General features: G+C 42.5%; 1 protein-coding gene across 2 annotated transcripts in view; it reads left to right on the top strand.

Annotated features, from left to right (window-relative positions):
- gxylt1a (glucoside xylosyltransferase 1a) overlaps positions 1-16,793 on the top strand; it is a 35,341-nt gene that overhangs the window by 906 nt on the left and 17,642 nt on the right. The window contains exons 2-5 of one of the 2 annotated variants that reach the window (XM_078416522.1): positions 5,081-5,173; positions 13,546-13,741; positions 14,388-14,519; positions 16,245-16,496. In XM_078416522.1, coding sequence (XP_078272648.1) covers positions 5,081-5,173; positions 13,546-13,741; positions 14,388-14,519; positions 16,245-16,496 — 673 coding nt within the window. The remainder of the gene's footprint in view (positions 1-5,080; positions 5,174-13,545; positions 13,742-14,387; positions 14,520-16,244; positions 16,497-16,793) is intronic. The other variant, XM_078416523.1, reaches the window with a different exon arrangement.

A 16,793-nucleotide genomic window follows, 5' to 3' on the forward strand; every position in this document is an offset into this window, starting at 1 on the left:
AATGTTCTCTGGTTTGTTGGGTGGGGGAGGGGGTTGGGGGAAACATTTTTTCAATCTCTTACCTTGCCACTGTATGTTTCATTTTTTTCCCATTGGAACCTAATCAGATGTACAGCACTTTGGTCAACGTGGGTTGTTTTTAAATGTGCTATACAAATAAAATTGACTTGACTTGACTTGACTTGCCGGAGATGCGATTGTTTTCCGGATCGTATCTCCCGTCGCTCTGTGGCCGAACATGATGGTAATGGCAGCATTGATCGAGATTGACTTTGAGCCCCACCGCGGGGCCGTAGACTTACCATCGGAGCCTGCGATCCCTTGCTTGGGATCGACGCTCCGACAGCGGCATGCGGATTTCACCATTGAGAAGCTCGCAGTCTCGGGCAGAGACTGATGTCAGGAAGCTCCAAAGTCGCAGAAGGTTCGACCAGCCCCGACCCGGGGTCCGATCGCCCGGCGCAGGCGAGCTGAGATCCCCCCGATGCGGGAGCTTGATCGCCCCGATGCGGAGGGCCCGACCACCTGCTACGGGAGCCAAGAACATCCCATCAACGGAAGGCTCGAGGCCCCCGACCGCGGGAGAACAAAGAAGGGAAGAAGATTGAACTTTTTTTTCACCTTCCATCACAGTGAGGAATGTGGAGGAGTCACTGTGGTGGATGTTTCAGCATTTAAAATAGTTTTGGACAGGTACATGGATAGGAAAGGTTTAGAAGGATATGGGGTAAACACATGGCAGTTGAGACTCGTGTAGATGAGGCATCTTGGTTAGCATAGGCATGTTGGGCCAAAGAGCCTGTATCCCCGGTTTGTAACTAGGGCTCTATGTTACATGTACTGAACAATGAAATTCCTACTTGCAGCAGAATAACAGGCTTGTAAACATGGTACTCACAGGAAGCATGATTTTAAAAAATCAATAAATTATAAACCATTAGTGCTACATTAGTGCAAAAACGCTGAAGTTCCTAGTGCAACTAAGACTGTTCATTGTTTAGAATTATTATTGTCATATGTACGAGGTACAGTGAAATGCTTTTGCATGCTTGATAACAATATACATGTGTACAATCAAGTCAAACACTAGTAAAAATGTTATAAGTGGAAAAGAGTGTTTTGTAGTGTTCAAGAGCCTGATTGTTGTTGGGAAGAACCTGTTATTGAACCTGAAGTTGACAGCTTTCAGACTCTTAAGCCTTCTTCCAATGGTAGGAGTGAAAGATGATCGTGGCCAAAGTAGCCTGGGTCCTTGATGACACTGGCTGCGTTTTTCAGACAGTGCTTCCTATAAGATACCTTCGATAGTGGGGAGGTCAATATCTGTGATGGCTGGCCACTATCCATCTGCCTTGTTCCTGGACATTTGAGTTGCAGTTGCAGTAATGCAAGCAGTCAATATACTCTCCACATGTAGAAGTTCAAAAGAGAGTTTGTCGGCATACTGAATCTCCTCAATCTATTATTGTATCGATCACTTGCAGACAAACGTGTCCTTGTGCACATTCCGGGTTACACTGCATTGCATGGCATGATTCACTGCTTTAGTGTCATTTGATATAAGAAGCATAGGAAAGGTTTGGAGATATATGGGCCAAATGCAGGCAAATGCGACTAGCTTAGATGGTGCATTTTGGTCGGCATGCATGAGTTGGACCAAAGCGCCTGTTTCTATGGTCTGTGATTTTTAGCATCCACTTGACTCTTGTATCCAAAAATACCTAATGCCTCTAATGCCACTCCAATTGCTTAGTTTAGTGATACAGCATGGAGAAAGGGCCTCTGGCCTACCAAGTCCACGCCGACCATCCATCACCTGTTCACACTAGTTCTATGGTATCCCATTTTCTCATCCATCCTGCACATGCTGCTGCCAGCAATTAACCGGCTAACCTGCACGTTTTGGGGATAGAGAGGAAATTGGAGCACCAGGAGGAAACCCACGTGGTCACAGGGAACGTGCAAACTCTACACGGGCAGCACCCGAGGTCTGGATTAAAGCTGAGTCTCTGGCTCTGTGAGGCAGGGGTTCTACCAGCTTCTTGTTTTTGTACATCCTCAGACGTTTCACTCATTTAGAAAATGCTACAAATAATCAAGAAATGCAGAATCCGTGGAAGGGAAGTAGAGTTTTTGAGCTAGACAATTGATTTATACAAGTGAGTTTGATGAAGATACAGAAGTGGAGTCAAGTTGAATTTATTGGCATATGCACAAGTATGGTGAGGTACATGTACAATGAAAATCTTGGTTGCAGCAGCATCACAAACACATAAACTCAGAAATACAAACACAAATTATACATGAACTACACAAGACTGTAAAAAGAAAAATGATAGTGCAAAAAAAGTCATATATTAGTGCAAAACACAATTATAAACAAAACTATCAGAAGGTATATTGCTGACTTTGCGGATGACACAGAAATGCTAGGAAAGTAAGTTATGAAAAGACCATAAGGATGCTGCAAAGGGATGAAAAAATGAAATGTTGGAGGAAGGTCAGCCATCATCTGTGGAAGGAATGGACAGATGATGTTTCTGGTCGGGATCCTTCTTCAGACTGACGAAGGAATTAGATAGGTTAAGTGAGCAGATAAAGGATATTGTTGAGTTCAAAGGTTCAAAGGTCTGTTTATTGTCACTTGTACCAATTAAGGTACAATGAAACTTGAAATACCAGACAGCCATACTAAAAAAAAAGGAACAAGACACACAACTACATAAAAGTAAACATAAACATCCACCACAGCAGATTCCCCACATTCCTCACTGTGATGGAAGGCAATAAAGTCTAAACTTCTTCCTCTTTATTCTCCCGCGGTTGGGGCAGTCGAATCATCCGCAGTCAGGGCAATCGAAGTTCCCTCAGCTGGCGATTGAAGCCCCCGCGTCGGGGCGATCAAAGCTCCCGTGTCGGGGCGATCAAAGCTCCCGTGTCGGGGTGGTCGAAGCTTCTGCGGCCTGGAGCTCCCGAAGTCGGTCTCTTACCAGGGACCGTGAGCTCCACGATGTTAGTACGCAGGCTTCCGCAGTTGGAGCTCCAAGGTCGATCCCCGACAGGGATCGCCAGCACCACGATGTTAAGTCCGCAGGCTCCCGTGTTTGGAGCGCCCGAAGTCGGTCTCCAGCAGAGGCTGCCAGCACCAGTTTGTCAGTTCTGTAACGGCAAATTTCCGTGACCTGATGGTTGTACCACGGGGATCTTCTGACTAGCATCTCTAGTTGCTTAGAAAAGGCCCATATGATGAGGAGTGGTATGTGAGACAGAAGAGCAGACCCGGGAGTTGCAGAGTAAGTGTTTCTAAATGTTGCGAGGGGAGGTATATAAGTATTTGATGAATTACAAAAGACGATCAGTTGTAGGCAGAGGCCAATGAGGTGAAAGGTTAGGATCGTAGGAACTCTGTCCTCTATCTTCAATTGTTTCCCGTACTTGTACTCTCACCCTTCTTCTCGGGCAGTGCAAGAACAGAACGCATATTTATTGTCCTGCCAAAACTGCTGAACGGTTGTAGGGATTGTAATTCCAGTATCAGTTTATGTATTATATCCATTTTATCTCTAGTAATGGTTTTGAGAACAATTAAGTTAATGGTCACCTAATTTAAATATTTTTCTTGTTGAGCAATTTGGAGATTTGTTGGTGATTTTTAATCAAATTAGTCATTGTTTTAATGCTATAAGAGCTCTTTGTACACATTATTGTCTACTTAATTGATAATTGCAAGTGAAGCAGAACGGGAAATGAGTACCCTTAGGCAAAATAGTAATGCTGATTTTGATAAAATGCTGCATAATCTTTATTTAAATCCAGCTGTTTGACTTCCAACAAGTGGAATTTTTTTTTTTTTTTGCTAATATAGTTTTATTAATATCATGTTTGCCAAAAAAAGGTAGAAAACTTTGTTTTGCATGCTGTGCTATCAAAACATATCCTTCCTTTGTCCCGCCCCCCTGACATCAGTCTGAAGAAGGGTCTCGACCCGAAACGTCACCCATTCCTTCTCTCCCGAGATGCTGCCTGACCTGCTGAGTTACTCCAGCATTTTGTGAATAAATCCATAAATGTGCATGTCAGGTAGTGCAAAAGAGAAAATAAACAGAGCGCAGAATAGAGTGTTATGGTGACAGAGAAAGTGCAGATTTAAAAAAAGTGAATGAGCCCAACTTGGTAGATTGGGCAATCGGGATATCATTCATAGCATATTTCTTCTTTTAATTTATTTTTAGTAGGGAAGAGAAAGTGTAAAACAATGGAATAATAGCATAGATGGACAATTACCGAAAGCATTTGAAGATTGAAGCATTATATCTTAGCATTCAGATTTTAAATTGGGAAGAAATTACTTCCAGGTATTGTTATGGTATTGGCGAGCAGAGCTGAGGTGGAATTGGTGGTACAGCAGGGAATTAGTTTTCCATGGGGTTTTTTTCTCTGCTGCGGAAGAAACCAGTTTAAGGATGGATTCCCTATATAAAATATGTACAATTGATTAATTAAGCAGTGGACTATCTTTTATGCTGTTTCTGTGTATTCCTTTAGATCCTCACTATTTTTATATTAATTATTATATTTCAATAAAATACCCCTCATTATTTGAGGGTTCATTTCATGAGTATCAGAGCTATATAAATTGTGGCTACTCTAGGTTTGATCTTACCTGATGGAGATTGACAATCATTTTATTGTGCATTGGATAAAGAGACAGGTCACCCATGGTACTTGTTTTTCATTGCCTGCCTGCCACTGGTAATGTTTTTGCTGTGTAAAACACAACGTGTTTTGTGGCAGTGTGCAATATTTAACTTTAAACTGAATGTAAAGAGCCATGTTATGGCATTGTTATAGTTAATTTTTATCTACATGTCATAATTTAATTGCATTTAACATATTTAAGTTTCTTTGGTGTTTTTAAACATTAATTTCAGGTATGTATTGTCTCATTAACTTTTTCTAATGTATTGAATTAAATGGCATTTGTTATGTTTTCTTCATAGTTGGTTATTTTATTGTACTTTGATGGAGAAAAGGTAGTTATTATATATACATATAGAATACTTTGTTTTTATTCAATTAGGTGTAAGGATGTATCTGTGTCTTTCTGGAATCCATATTGGATGCTGCCTACTGGTGTTTGTGCAGTGAACTGCTTTTGGGAATCTGCATTTAGGTAGGCTGAATTGTCATTTTACAGATTCACAGGTGTTCTTTACTTCAGCCAATATTAATCAGATGTGGGTTTAATATAATGTAGACACAAAATGCTGGAGTAACTTAGCGGGTCAGGCAGCATCTCAGGAGAGAAGGAATAGGTGACGTTTCGGGTTGAGACCCTTGTCCAGACTGATGGTTTAATATATCCAGGTTTTAAAGGGAGAAAGGACGAGGTAGAATTCTTCTAATTACAAAATGGTACGGTAATGTCAGAATGGAGCACCTAGGTTGGGCTGCTATTAATTGACTGCAGCTCAGCCTTCCACCCTATAATACTGAATAAGCTAATTCTTAAACTCTGGATTTTGGCCTTGGAGCATCCATCAGAAACTGGCTTCAGGATTTCCTAACTGGCAGACCTCAGTCAGTTACTATTGTTCATAGCATTTTGTTCAACCTGACGCTTGACACTTATGTCCTCAGAGTTTTGTGGTCAATCACTTAATCCTGGTCCTGTACAGCCATGGCTATGTGGGTAAGTATAACGCCATCTTGTTAATTAAGTTCGCCGATAATAGCCACAGGGGGCCACAGTCTAAGAATAAAGGGGAGGCCATTTAAACCTGAGATGAGAAAAACCTTTTTCACCCAGAGAATTGTGAATTTGTGAAATTCTCTGCCACAGAAGGCAGTAGAAGCCAATTCACTGGATGAATTTAAAAGAGAGTTAGATAGAGCTGTAGGGGCTAGCAGAATCAAGGGATATGGGGATCCCTTGACATCCATAGCATCAGCAACCTTACCTGGTCCCTTCCCATTCGTGTGGTGATCAAGAAAGTGTATCAACGTATTTACTTTCGTAGAGGTGTCTATAAGATTCAACATGTCCACGAGGATTCTCTTGAACTTCCACAGATAGTATTGACCATAAGCATCTCACCGGAACCTGCAGAGAGTGGTGAATACAGCCCAGGCAAATCTCAGAATAATCACTTCCTTCCATCCAGTCCATCTTCACAGTGTGTCCAATCAGGAAGGCTGGAAGCAGTGTCAAGGATGCCTGCTACCTTGGCCCTTCTATTTTCTCTCTTTCACCTTCTGTGAGAAGATACAGGAGCTTGAAAGCCCAGACATCCAGACTTCTTTCCCGCTGCTATCAACCTCCTGAACCAATCAGTTCTTTCACTCCTCTTCCTGGAGGTGCTGCCACGTACTTTTTCTCTTAACTTTACCTCATTTGGGTCATTGTTATTGTGGAATTTCGTTTTGCACAGATTACACTACAATGTTGGAGATACAAGGAGCTGCAGATGCTGGAATCTTGAGTAAAACACTAAGTGCTGGGTGAACAAAGCGGGGTCTGTCTGACGAAGAGTGCTGACTCAAAACAATTCCCTCCACGATGGTACCTGACCTGCTAGGTTCTTCCAACACTTTGTCTTTTGCTCAAGATTCCAGCATCTGCTGTTTTTTTTGGTGTTTTTAAAAGATGAGTTATCCAGCTTTCACCAGATTTGAAAGGTGCCACCTTAAACAATCATGCTAGTTACCTCAGCCTGGGCATTCTACATCACTGTCTCCATGTCAGCCTGTCTGTTTCCTCTAAAGTGTTGGTTGCTGGACTATGCCAGATAACTGCTTTTCAATATAAAGCCACCTTGCTAATCTGGCAGAAGGCATGTTTTTACCTCTTGTTCCAACGATGAGGGAATCCACATATATTATGGGGTAATGACAAGCAAATGAATGGGGTAACCTAGTTATCCAGGAGCAGAAATATTTCATCTTTGTTCATTTTTCCAAGCAATATTACGGTTTTAATGAATCGTTAGAGGTGAAATCATTGTCTTTGGCCGCTAAACGTCATGTTTCTTGAATCCTCGTAAATCAGTCATCTGATGCTCAGGATCACTTTTGGTTCTTTCTCACAATTGATAACCACATTGGTCACATTGATGTGTTATCTGATCAGTGTACTTAAAAATCTTGTCAATGTATCAGTATGTCCTCCAAGTACTTACTCTCTTGATTTTACAATCTTTGTTTCATTTGAAAAGCAAAGAACTACTGATGCAGGAAATCTGAAATGAAAGCAGAAAATGTTGGAAACACTCAGTAGACCAGGCATCATCAGTGGAGAGAGAAATTGAGTTAATGCTTCAGTAAACGATTTCTTTGTTTACCTAAACCTTTTCTACAAGTGGAACCACTTATTTTCATTCTACTCACTTCCACCAAATAAAATATGTTCAATAGGAACCCGGTGAGAGACTTAATTAATTTCTGTTTGTTTAGGGTTATGTGGGATGTTTATTGTTCCAGTGAGTTACAAACCCCTCGTTCGTTTTTACCAGGAGCTTGCTAACTGTATCAATGCTAATCACTATAGATCAGAATAAAATGTTGTCCTTTCCTTCATACTTCCACTTATTCTTTGATTTTGCAAGGTTCATCTCTTAACCCCCCCCCCCCCCCCCCATTCCTAGGCTTCTATTTCCGGAGATAGTCTAGCAACCAATATCCACTATATTTCCGCTGAGCCGATACATATTTTCAGCATTCTTTGTTTTAATTTGGGAAGACAGTCTCCCGGTTAATGCTTCATTCCCATTATGATTGACAGATGCCCTAAATCTCATGTTCCTATTTCCAACATTTTGCCTCTCAACCCAAGTCTTTGCTTTCCATTCCCTCCTCTGACACTTCTAGTATGATGCCGCTACCAAGCACATCCTCCCCTCTCCCGTTACTTGAAAGGAACTATTCTTAGTACTTGGCATTCTTTTGTTTCCCCGCAGACAAACCTAGAGATGTTAATCCTTCCTGCCACATGGGGTGGCAATCTCTCTTTTCATGTTAAATACTGATTTAGTTATGTTTTCAACTTAGCATACTGTTTTTGTTACTCGTAGTGTGATTTCTCTGACAGTGAGGAGACTAAATAAGATTTGGGTGATCGCTTATTGAGCTCCTTTGCTCAGTCAGTAAAATGTGACTTTCAGCTTCTGGTCACCCATCACTTTAATTCACCATCCTCCGTGTACATTGACCTCTGTCCTTTGTTTCCTGCACTGTTGTAACGAAACATGGAATTGCACCTCATCATTCAATTAAGACTTGTACAGCCTCAAGGCTTAATATTGTTTAATAGTTGTGGAACTGCTGTTAATAATGATTCTGTTGCTATCATTTAGCACCTCCACACGTTTTTCTACATCTCATTTATCTTGCACGTCAATCCTTTCAATCTTTCCTGTTTATTATCAATCTTTTTTTCTGTCCTCCATCTCAGTGCAAGCTGAAACTTCGTTTAGTTCGAATGGAAGGCTGTTGAACTAAATATTGTTTCTCTTCACAGGTACTGTATGATATGAGTATCCCTAGCATTTTCTGTTTCATTACTGACTTTTAGCATCAGTTCTAGTTTGCTTTTTTATTACTGATATTTTACATTTATCATTGCAAAAAATGCGAAATCAGTCACCTAGTGAAAATTCCACAGTAGCAGATAAACATCTACTTAAGGAAGAATTGTTTTCAGCCAAGGAAATAAAACAGCAAAAAAAAATCAAATGATCAGTTAACAGTAGTGTACAAGGTGCAAAGGAAAACAAAGGAGTTGTGTTTCAACTATGTAAGAAGGAACTGCAGATGCTGGTTTAAACCAAAGATAGACGAAAAGCTGGAGTAATTCAGCGGGACAGGTAGCATCTCTGGAAAGAAAAATGGGTGATGTTTCGGGTCGAGACCCTTCTTCATAATTCCATTCCTCCTCTCCAGAGATGCTGCCTGTCCCGCTGAGTTACTCCAGCGTTTTGTGTCTATCTTGTGTTTCAATTATGACTGGTACAGAGTTAGAATGGAAGGTATTGGAAGTAATTGAAAAGGTATTGAAAAGACCCCAGGTGACTTGGGGCTAATTGTATTATGAAGGGAAAAAATGCAGTGGAGATATAAACAGATTGCTGTTACACAATCCTGATAAGTAGGGAAATTGATATTTGAAGCATGGGAGCAAGTTCTCTGCCTGGTCTGTTTTAATCACGGGGTGCAAATGAGCTGCAGGGCTTCCAGCATGCTCGCCCCTGACTATCCCAGAGAACATTACAAAAGAGGAGGTACTGGTAGTCTTAAAGCATATTAGGGTGGATAAATACCCAGGGCCTGACCAAGTGTATTTGAGGACATTATGGGAAGCTAGGGAAGAAATTGCAGGGGCCCCAGTTTAGCCATGACTGAGGTACTGGAAAACTGCAGTGTGGCTAATGTTGTGCCTTTATTTATAAAGGACTGCAAGGATAAGCAGGGGAACCTAACATCATTGGTGGGAAAATTACTACAGGGGTCTCTGAGGGGCAGGATCTACATATGGGAAGGCAAGGACTGATTAGGGATAGTCAGCATGGCTTTGTGCATGGGAAATTGAATCTTGTAAATTTGATTGCATTTTTTGAAGAGGTGACAGGAAGAGGACTCACTGGGGCAGGGTGCCCTCATTCAGCATCAGCGTCAGCTGGACTGCGGTGGCAGTTGCTTTGAGCAGGAAGAAACCGCTCCCCACACATGGGACCCAGACCCATCGGGCATCGAGCGGGAGGTCGGAGCCAATCATTCGACCTGACGTGGCGACGTGGGCCAATCGGGCATCGAGCGGGAGGTCAAAGCCAATCAATGGACCCCACGTGGGGGTGAGCAGCAGGAGCAAATCAAAACTTGCCGGCGACCAATCAGAACGGGAAGCGTCAGTGCTCCCCCACATGGGATCCGGACCAATCGGGCGTAGAGTGGCAGGTTGGAGCCAATCAATGGACCCCACGTGGGGATGAGCGGCAGGAGCAAATGAGGACACGTGGGCGACCAATCAGAGTGGGGAGCATCGGCGCTCCCTCCACGTGGGAACCCGGGCCAATCGGGCATCAAGCGGGAGGTTGTAGCCAATCAATGGACCCCATGTGGGGGTGAGCGGTAGGAGCAAATCAGGAAGTGCCGGCGACCAATCGGAGCGGGGACCGCCGGCGCTCCCCCCATGTAGGACCCGGAGCAATTGGGCGTGGAGCGTGTGGTCGGAGCTGAACACAAAATGGCAACCCACCCCCAACTGCGCACACGCTGGAACTGAACACAAAATGGCAACCCTCCCCCATCCGCGGACGCGCATCTCCAGCGGCAATCCGTTGGGCCCAAATCTCTCCTGCATTGGTGTAGCACCCTCCCCTCCCCCACTCCCCCCCTTCCCCCCCCCCCACCTCACTCCATCCCCCCTCAGCCCCCCTTTCAACCCCTCACCCACCATCCCCCCTCAACCCCCCTTATCCCCCTCTCACCATCCCCATCACTCTTAGGGGCTCTCTGGCACTCCACCCCACTCACCCTCTCCATCCCCCCTCCCTTCCCCCCACTCACCATTCCCCTCCCCCCATTCACACGCTCCATTCCCCCTCCTTCCCACTCACCCACTCCACCCCCCCTCCCCCCACTCATCCCCTCATCCCCCCCCCACTCACTCAATCCATCCCCCCTTCCCTCACCCATTCCATCCCCCCCACCCTCCCCCCACCCACTCCATCCACCCTCTCTCCCTCCCACTGCACCAGCTCCATCCCTCCCCCTTTCACCCACTCCATCCCCTCGCTCCCACCCTCCTGTCCTCCCCCCTCTCCCCCCCCTTCTTTCCCCCCCGCCCTGACGCACTCGTCGCACCCCCCCCCCCCACTCATTGGTCGCCACTCCTGTCACTCGGGTGGGTGCCGCCCCCCTCCGAGCGGCAACCGCCGGGGCTGGGCGACAACTACAACTCCCAGAGGTCAGCGCGGCGGCGGGAGGCGCGCACAAGTTGTCGGAGCGGGAGGAGGAGAAGTAGGAGAGCGGCCGCAGTGTGTGTGTGTGTGTGCGTGTGTGCGTGCGTAAGTGCGTGCGTGTGTGCATGCGTGCGTGTGTGCCGCGATGCTCGCTGGGGGTTGTAGTCCGATGAATTAGATCAATGGGCCACAACTGCGCAGGCAGGCACAGTTCCCATTGTGACGTCATACACGGGTGACGACGAATGGCAGGCGCGAACTCGGACTTCCCATTGTGACGTCATACGCGGGTGACTGCCAAAGAGAGATAGAAAAGTGATTTTTTAAACATAAAAAAGTGATTTTGAAAGATTAGAAAGTGGAATTTAAAAAAAAATTAACATTCATTTGAATCCCAGGACAATGGTGAGGTGGGCCTAAAATTGTTGCGCTATCGTGTACCGTTTTGGCTCTGTAGAGGGCATGGTACACACATAAACATATACACACACAAACAAACCGAGAGTTTTAGTCATATAATAATCATAAGATATATATATATATATATATATATATATATATATATTTATAGAGAGAGAGAGAGTGAGTGTGTGTTCTGGAAATAGTGCAGCAACATTTGAGAAGAGGGAAACAAAATTAATGTCTCAGGTGAATGGTCTTTCATTTCAACTGCTTATTCTTTTGCTTATTGTGGCATAATTTTAATCTGATTTGTTTTTGGTGTTAGCGAGTATATTTATCATCGTTGATTCTTACGAGTTGCACTGAGGATTAGAAATGGTTTTAAGATAAACATAATTGTGCCATCACAATCTCTGAATGCTTTGTGGGCAGGAAATGCAAATGTTAGGATTTATACCTAAAATAATAGTAGACGATCTCTTATTTGTGTTTCTAATTACAGATCAGCAGAAAAAGCTATAACTAGAAGAATGGCATTCTAAAAGCAGAATATCATTTCATTTCCTTTGCTGGATTAACTGGGTCTTTAATAGTTCCAGATGGTTTGAACATGTAGTTTATAAGATGTGGTCATAGTAGTTTCTATGATTAGGTATATCTTCATTGAATCCCATCTTGTGAGCCAGTGCAGCACACTTTTTTGTCTCCAGTTCCACTCCAGCTTTGTAACTTATTTCACTCATCTGCCAATCACCCCCCTTTCACCAATATCCACCCATCATTTGTAAGGCTTTGTCCCATTCACACCTCTTTTCCAGCTTTCACTGGAAAGTTCCCTCGCTCCAATCAGTCTGATTTCTGAACTGAAATGCTGTCTGTCCATTCCCTCCACAAATGCAGCCTGACCTGCTGAGTTCTTCCAGCACTTTGCAGATGATTAAATCTTGAGCAGAAAAAGTTTCTTGTATCTCCAAACAGAGCATTGTGTTGCAAGTTGGAACTATTAACTAATCTTCCCTACTACTGTTTAACGATCCTTTTTGTCATGTCTATGAATAAACCTTGGATAGTCCCTACCAAGGTGATCAACCTACATTGTCTTGGCAAACACTGTGGCTTCTTGAAAATTTAATGTATCTTTGCCTAAGCATTAATCAGCACCTTCAATCCCATAATTTAAAAATAATTTATTATTGTTTTCTCATGGCCACATGCCTTGTTATCGCTAATCTCTCTCTGTGTTTCAAATGTTTACATATCTGCGCTCTTCTAAGAGAATTCTATTTTATTGGCTTTATCATGCTGCACGGAAACACACCTTCGGCCCAACTTGCCATGCCGACCAAGATGCACCATCTCAGCTAGTCCTATTTGCCCGTGTTTAGCCCATAACCATCTAAATATCATAAACTGCCAAGTCCTAACTCTGGAATTCAGTGCTGATCCTCCTCTTTTTTTCTCCACCTTTTTTTTCCATTTTAAAATGTTGCATATGGCCCGACTTTGATCAATCTTCTGGTCATCTATCCTAATATCGCCTTATGAAGTTGGGTCAAATTTTGCCTAATAACACACCTGAGATTTTTTTAGATTAAAGATGTTGCATAAATGTCTAACACAACCAAACAATCCATCCCTGAAAGTCTAATTTGGAGAAGGGATTATATATGGCACTAAAATGTGTAGATCATTTGATGTGAGGTGTAAGGAAAAGTGCAACATATACATTGACCTGGAGCACACAGCGCCAGAGTCCCAGGTTCAATTCTGATCTTGGCTGCTGTCTGTGGGGAGTTCGCATGTTCCGTCTGTAATCTCGTGGCTTTTATTCAGGTGCTCCTGTTTCCTTCCTGTTTCCACAGTTACGATTTTATAAAAAGGTATTATCTGGGTTATTTTCACTTTTACCATATGGGTAGCAATCTTCTGGCCTGTATGGAATCTATCTGAATTTTAAGCAATTTAAATCAAATGAAATTGGATGGATTCTGCAGTGGATGAGAAACCCAGTGCCACGTTCTGCTGCCCAGCAGTAAAAACCTTGTGTTTTCAATGAAATTTGGAAACACATTTATTATCATTCTCTTTACCAGTAGATACATTAAACTACAAATGGATTTAAGAATACCTTGATTTTTTTATGGTTGGAAATAGTTTAAACAAGATATTGGTATGATTAATTTTACAGGTATGAAGTAGAAAGGCTGAGGTCTAGAGGCTCATTGGAAAATTCTCCAGGGACGATGCATCTGGCTGTGGTAGCTTGTGGAGAGAGACTGGAAGAAACCCTAACTATGCTAAAATCTGCAGTTTTGTTTAGTCAAAAACCACTTCATTTCCACATATTTGCCGAGGATGAACTCCATCATAAGTTCAATAGCTCAGTAAGTACCTCCTTTGATATTTACACTTGTATTGTCAATAGGTTTGTAAAGAATTATAGTAAGTGATGTGGTATTGAATTTTTTCATGGCAATTATTTAAATTTTTAGTAATATCATCCGTATATTTGTCCTTATTTGTTGTTTGAGTAAACATTTTATATACAAATGTACGGAAGGAGTGGGAAGGGGGGTGGGTTTCTCTCCCAGAAGATGGTCTGTATCCCAATTTTCCATAACTCAAAGCCACATCATCTCTGTATGCATCCAGAAACTCGAGTAACAAAAATTTGTTTATTTTTTTCACATAAATTCCATGAGAGTGAGCATAATTCCATATCTCAAATTTTTGGGTAGTGATTTGTGAATTCTGTAAGGATAAATTTTTCATTACCTGAACGGCTGTAACACAGAAGCACTTATACTCAGAATTACCAGGTTGACAGTGACCCCGAGAGCTTTTCTAATTATACTTGAATGAAAAGGTACTTAGAATCTATCTTGTACCCTATCAACATGAATCAGAACCTGAAATTGGCGGTAAAAATTGCCCCATTACTTTGTGATTCCCTTGGGTTATTTACTGTGCAGCACATGTTGGCAAAGGGTACTTGTGGAATATCCTGTTAATAATCTTTTTTATATACAGCTGGAAAACTGGAAGAAAGAATTTCATCAGAAATTCAGTCACACCATCTATCCAATAACATTTCCAGGAGATACAGCAGCAGTGTGGAAGAAACTCTTCAAACCCTGTGCTTCACAAAGACTCTTCTTACCTGTAAGAATTATTTAAGAGGAATGTTGGGAGTAAGTGTTGGGGAAGGGGTGGGATAGGGTTAAAGTTATTTCCAGAAGAATCTGCAGGTTTAGGTCCAACAGAAAATCCTTGACCAGATTATGAGTGGAATAGATTATAAGTGGAAAGAAGGCAGGTAGAGCAATTCTCTGTTTTCACGACATATGGATTATTCAGTGTGTTAGGATTGTCTTAAAACCAAAATCTCTCGGGTCCATTGAGGGTTTAGGCCAAAGCAGGTCAATGACAGAGGCACTGAGAAAAAAAATATTTTACACTTGCCCTTAGCTCCATACCCTTGCACAATATAAAGATCCACAGTACAACCCTAGAAATAGTGAACAATATCTTGAAAGTCACCTCTCAACAAAGGCAGGTATCAATGAAATTCATCATAGCCTTCAGTGAGCAAACTTTTGGCTGCCTGAGGAAACATGTTTTGAAATTCAAGACCCAAACCCAGTGTCTTATAGACAATAGAAAATAGGTGCAGGAGAAGGCCATTCGGCCCTTCGAGCCAGCACCGCCATTCAATGTGATCATGGCTGATCATTCTCAATCAGTACCCCGTTCCTGCCTTCTCCCCATACCCCCTGACTCCGCTATCCTTAAGAGCTCTATCTAGCTCTCTCTTGAATGTATTCAGAGAATTGGCCTCCACTGCCCTCTGAGGCACTCTTCAGTCTTCAGAGTGCAATTAACCCTGGTCCCCTGCATGCATGTGCTGCCCATGGCAGGTGGGATCAGCAGACCAATGTCATTGTTTTTTTATCAGCTTAATGTCTCCAATATTGAGGCTGTAATCCTATTCAGTAGGCTCCAATGGTCAGGCCGTATTACTTGCATGCGTGACTCTTGAAACAGTCACAATTCACTAAACATCCACATGATAAGAATTTATCAGGCGAATAAATTAAACAATTCAAGAGTGGTCTCAAAACATTCTAAGAAAATGTGTAGGGTCCTGTTCAACCTGTGAGTATTATTGGTCCATGAATGCTCAAAATGGACAAGGAGCATTCGAATGGCGCAAACTTTGAATCCATTTGTTTGGAGCACAGTGTAAATGAGAGAAAATGTCTACTTTCTTGGGAACTATCTTCCCATCTTGGGAACTGGGAACTATCTTCCCACCTGCCCAACCACACACCACCTGTTGCTGAGCCTGCAAGTACCTTAATGGTCTTGTCAGCCAATTTGGAGGCCAGAGCACTGGAGTCAAAGCAGGTCATTTTCTGTCCTGAGAGATGAGCTTAGAAGAGATGATACATTCTGAATGCTTGGTTTATATTGTAATCCATCGCAACAACTAGATAACTCAAAATAACTTGCTTATCAATTTAATGACTTCATTCATATTCTTTTCAGGGCTAAAGTGCTTTGCACCCATGTAATTTTGAAGTTGAATTGCAATTTTAATGTAGGGAATCCCATCAATCAATTTACCTGTGACGCACCCAGAGACACCAGTGTGATATTCTTTAGATGATCCTTTCTGAAAAATTGATGGGATGATTACATTGTAAAAATATGTAAACTTACTTGCTATTGAAACTGGAACTGAAAATATTGACTACACAGTGTGATCTGTTCCAAATAGAGGTATCTTGAGCAATCAGTTTAGATATAGATCCATGGTATGCTGATTAAACTACATCTGCTTTGCCTAATGGTTTTTCCTCGTGTGTTCTTGTTTTAAAAAAAAAGTTGATCCTGAAGAACGTGGATTCCTTGCTGTATGTGGACACTGATGTCCTTTTTCTTAGTCCCATGGATGACATATGGGCTTTTTTTGAAGATTTTAAACAAACTCAGATCGGGGGAATGGCCCCAGAACATGAGGACTTGCGAATCGGCTGGTACAACCGTTTTGCCAGACATCCATATTATGGGAAAACTGGAGTCAACTCTGGAGTAATGTTGATGAACATGACCCGAATTCGAAAAAAATACTTTAAAGTAAGCACATATGGGCTCTTTTGGTTGTATTCTGCAATATTCTGCAATACTCCACAACATGCTGTAGTAACTCGGCAGGTCAGGCAATATCTCTGGAGGACATGGATAGGTGACGTTTCAGATGATGAAGGATTCCGAGGTTCCGAAGTTCTAGAGGGGAAAAGAGATTAAGGGCAGGGCCATTTGTGACCGATGTGAGAGGGGAGGTAAATACAGAAGTTAAAGTGTTGTACTTAAATGCGCGTAGTATAAAAAATAAAGTGGATGAGCTTGAGGCTCAGTTAGTCATAGGCAAGT

Source organism: Rhinoraja longicauda, chromosome 20, assembly GCF_053455715.1.
Source record: "Rhinoraja longicauda isolate Sanriku21f chromosome 20, sRhiLon1.1, whole genome shotgun sequence".
Classification (NCBI taxonomy): domain Eukaryota; kingdom Metazoa; phylum Chordata; class Chondrichthyes; order Rajiformes; family Arhynchobatidae; genus Rhinoraja; species Rhinoraja longicauda.